The following is a 3,498-nucleotide window of genomic DNA, read 5'->3' as shown; positions in this document are numbered from 1 at the left end:
GACAATGTAGATATAAATATACACCACACATTATCCCTCTTAGCCCCCATTATTTCATTTGTGAAATTGGGATGTTACCCCAGAGCAGCCATGGGAAGTGTGAATTAATAACTGGCAGACACTGTGGGGCCCTTAGAGGGAAAGTGCATATAGAAAATAAAACCAAGGGGATTGCTGCATTTATTTCTATTATGGCATTTCCTCTTCCCCCTGCAGCGATGGAGAACCAGACGGAAGTGAGCGACTTCATCCTCCTGGGTCTAACCAAGCTCCAGGAGCTGCAGTGCTTCCTCTTTGCTCTCTTCCTGCTTCTTTACATGGCCAGTGTGCTGGGGAATGGGGCCATCATGGCCGTGGTGCTGGCCGAGCCCCGGCTCCACATCCCCATGTACTTCTTCTTGGGCAACCTCTCCTGCCTAGATATCTGCTATTCCACCGTCACCATACCCAAGATGCTGGCTGGATTCCTCTCGAGACATCAGATCATCTCCTTCACGGGTTGCCTGCTGCAGCTCCATTTCTTCCACTTCCTTGGCAGCAGCGAGGCCGTGCTGTTGTCCGTCATGGCCTACGACCGCTATGTGGCCATCTGCAACCCACTGCGCTACAGGCTGGTCATGAACCCACGGGTCTGCCTGCTCCTGGCAGTGGCCACCTGGTCCAGTGGTTTCCTGCACGCCCTGATGCACACGGTCATGACCTACCGGCTGCATTTCTGTGGCCCCAATCATGTCCACCATTTCTTCTGTGACATCAAACCCCTGCTGAGCCTGGCCTGCAGCAGCACCCGCCTCAACCTGAGCCTCCTCAACATCGTCACTGGAGGCATCGTGATAGGCCCTTTCATACTTATACTCCTCTCCTACCTCTACATCATCTCCTTCCTCCTCCTGAAGGTACAGTCGTGGGAGAGCAGGAGGAAGGCCTTCTCCACCTGCACCTCCCACCTCACGGTGGTGACTTTACAATATGTGCCCATTATCTTTAACTATGTATTGCCCTCTCATGGGGATTCCCAAGATAGGGACATGATAGCCACCCTCACGTACAGCATCGTCACCCCAGTTCTGAACCCCCTGATCTACACCCTGAGGAACCAGGAGGTGAAATCTGCCCTGAGGAAAGTGGTAGGAAGAAAACTATTCCCTGGAAGGACATGAAATATAATGAATGTTTTTCTCGGTCTCTGAGGCTGAGAATGAAAATGGGTAATGAACAATACAATGTGCTTTCTCTCATTGAGTCTATTGTGCACTGGGAGCTCGCCATTAGTTTGTAGGGAATCACTATGCATTTGGCACTGGGAAATAGTCTGTAGATAACCTTCCTAAACTGGAAAATGGAGGTTAATAGTAAGGGAGAGTTCATAGACTTTAAAGTCAGAAGGGACCATTGTGTTGACCTTGCCTGACCTCCAGCACAATGCAGGCAACAGAACCTCACCTAATAGACTCCTGTAATAGACCCCAACATCTGGTGGAGTAACTGAAGTTCTCAAATCATGGTTTAAAGACTTCAAGTTACAGAGAATTCACCCTTGACAGTAGTTGTGCACTGGGCAGCAGAAAATAGACCTTAGGGAATAAGAAGCCTGGGTGGAAATAAACAATATGCTGGAAATTGAGGGGGAATCTTTTTGTTTGACAAAAAGAAATAAACAAATCATTTGCCAGAATTTTCAGTAGAAAATCTTGATTGTTCATGGAAGATATGAAAATGGTCAAAATTCAAAAGTGTACTGCCTAGAACCAAGGATTTTTCTGTTTCAGGGGTGTTGGTTTCCCAGTGGATTTTTTTTTTTTTTTTTTTTTTTTTTTTTGAGAAAAGCAGAGAATTCTAGCACAAAAAATTTAGTTTTGTCAAAAAAAAAAAAAAAAAAAGGATGTTTAAAAACCCATTTTCCATCAGAAATGTTTTGATGGAAAAATGCACTCATCCCTTTTAAGAAGCCTTCTTCATTTGCATCTGTAGGTGGAATTTGGGATTTTCAAAGGTGTCTGGTGCAGTAAGGCACTCAAATCCCATTGGCTGTTAATGAGAGTTGGACACCCTTAAGTACATTTGAAAATTTCAGCCTTTACCTACAGCTGAATAAGAAGTTCAGCCCCCAACAGACTGCAGATCTGAAGCCCTACAGAACATTGAGATCCCACAAAGCGCTAACCTATATCAAGCCCCTGTAGGTCCCCACCCATGTTCCCTACAGTAGCACACACAAATAGCTGTTCCTTGCAATGTGCCATGAGGGACAACGGAACAGGGCTATTTTGGATCTAAAAGGAAGAGAGACGGGTGGAGCTTCTTCTACAGTTGAGGCTCCTCACAGAGAAGGCTTTGGACTAGATACACAAAGGTATGTAGGCATCTCCATCAAATTGGAGAAAGTCCACAAGAGAGAAACAAAAATGACTAAATGTCTAGAAAACATGACCTATGTGGGAAAAGATTGGGTTTGTTTTGTCTGGAGAAGAGAAGACTGAAGGGGAAACATGATAACAGTTTTCAAGTATGTAAAAGGTTGTTATAAAGAGGTAAGTGATTAATTGTTCTCTGGAACCACAGAGGACAGGACAAGAAGTAATGAGCTTACATTTCAGCAAGGGAGATTTAGGTTAGACATTAGGAAAAACTTCCTGTCAGGGTGGTTAAACACTAGAACAAATTACTGAGGGAGGTTGTCAAATATCTGTCATTGAAGGTTTTTAAAAACAGGTTAGACAAACACCTGACAGGGATGGTCTAGATAATGCTTAGTACTGCCACAGTGCTGGGGACGATTCTACGATTCTATGAGTAAACTCTAGGCACTCGGTATCGGGAAACCCAAGAGTCAGCTTGAGAGTCCAGTGATGACTCAGAATACCTGGATACAAGGGTGGTGCAATGCTGGGAAGGGTACATGGAGACGTTGAACCCATGCCAGGAGCACAGTTCTGGTGACAGAATGGGCATCTTTCTGGCTGCCAGTAACATGTGGTGGTGTGAATCTGGAGCTGGTGCTGTGGAAGGGGGAGGTAATGAGCCAAAGGCATATGATGACATGGTCAAGCAACCCAGTGCAGACAATATAGAAGGCATGCCAGATGAGGGTCTTCACACTGAAGCAAAGGGGAGAGCAATAACGGTAGGTAGAATAAGTCGCTAGCTGCAGGGTAAGCTTCTGACATAATTCCAATGTGGCCTGGTGACCTGCAGTGATCAGGAAAGACTGCTATGTCAAAGAATTATCCAGACCCCACAATCCCTGAGAGGACACCAGAGTCAATGGCTCGGGTGTCTCTTAATGAGTCAGTGCCAGGAGCAGCAAGCCATCTTTGCCTTCAGGCATGCTTTGCCTTCGGTACCTGATGGATTCTCTGTGGAAGAATCTGTGACCCAGGGATTTCTTGATGCCAACTGGCACAGGGCAGAGGGGGGTGCATATAGGTTTACAGGGAAGACTGATGCTCACAGGCCTGCTTTTAGTAATTGAAGCAAGAAGATGATCCCAAAGCTAAG

General features: G+C 45.9%; 1 protein-coding gene across 1 annotated transcript; it reads left to right on the top strand.

Annotated features, from left to right (window-relative positions):
* The first annotated feature begins 218 nt into the window (after window positions 1-218).
* On the top strand, window positions 219-1,160 carry LOC101950175 (olfactory receptor 12D1-like). Its single transcript, XM_065566752.1, has one exon. It carries the CDS (start codon window positions 219-221, stop codon window positions 1,158-1,160), a length of 942 nt encoding a protein of 313 aa, XP_065422824.1.
* The last annotated feature ends 2,338 nt before the right edge of the window (window positions 1,161-3,498 follow it).

This window comes from Chrysemys picta, chromosome 13, assembly GCF_011386835.1.
Source record: "Chrysemys picta bellii isolate R12L10 chromosome 13, ASM1138683v2, whole genome shotgun sequence".
Classification (NCBI taxonomy): Eukaryota; Metazoa; Chordata; order Testudines; family Emydidae; genus Chrysemys; species Chrysemys picta.
Note: the sequence above shows the minus strand (reverse complement) of the source record. Positions and strands in the feature narration are given on the sequence as shown.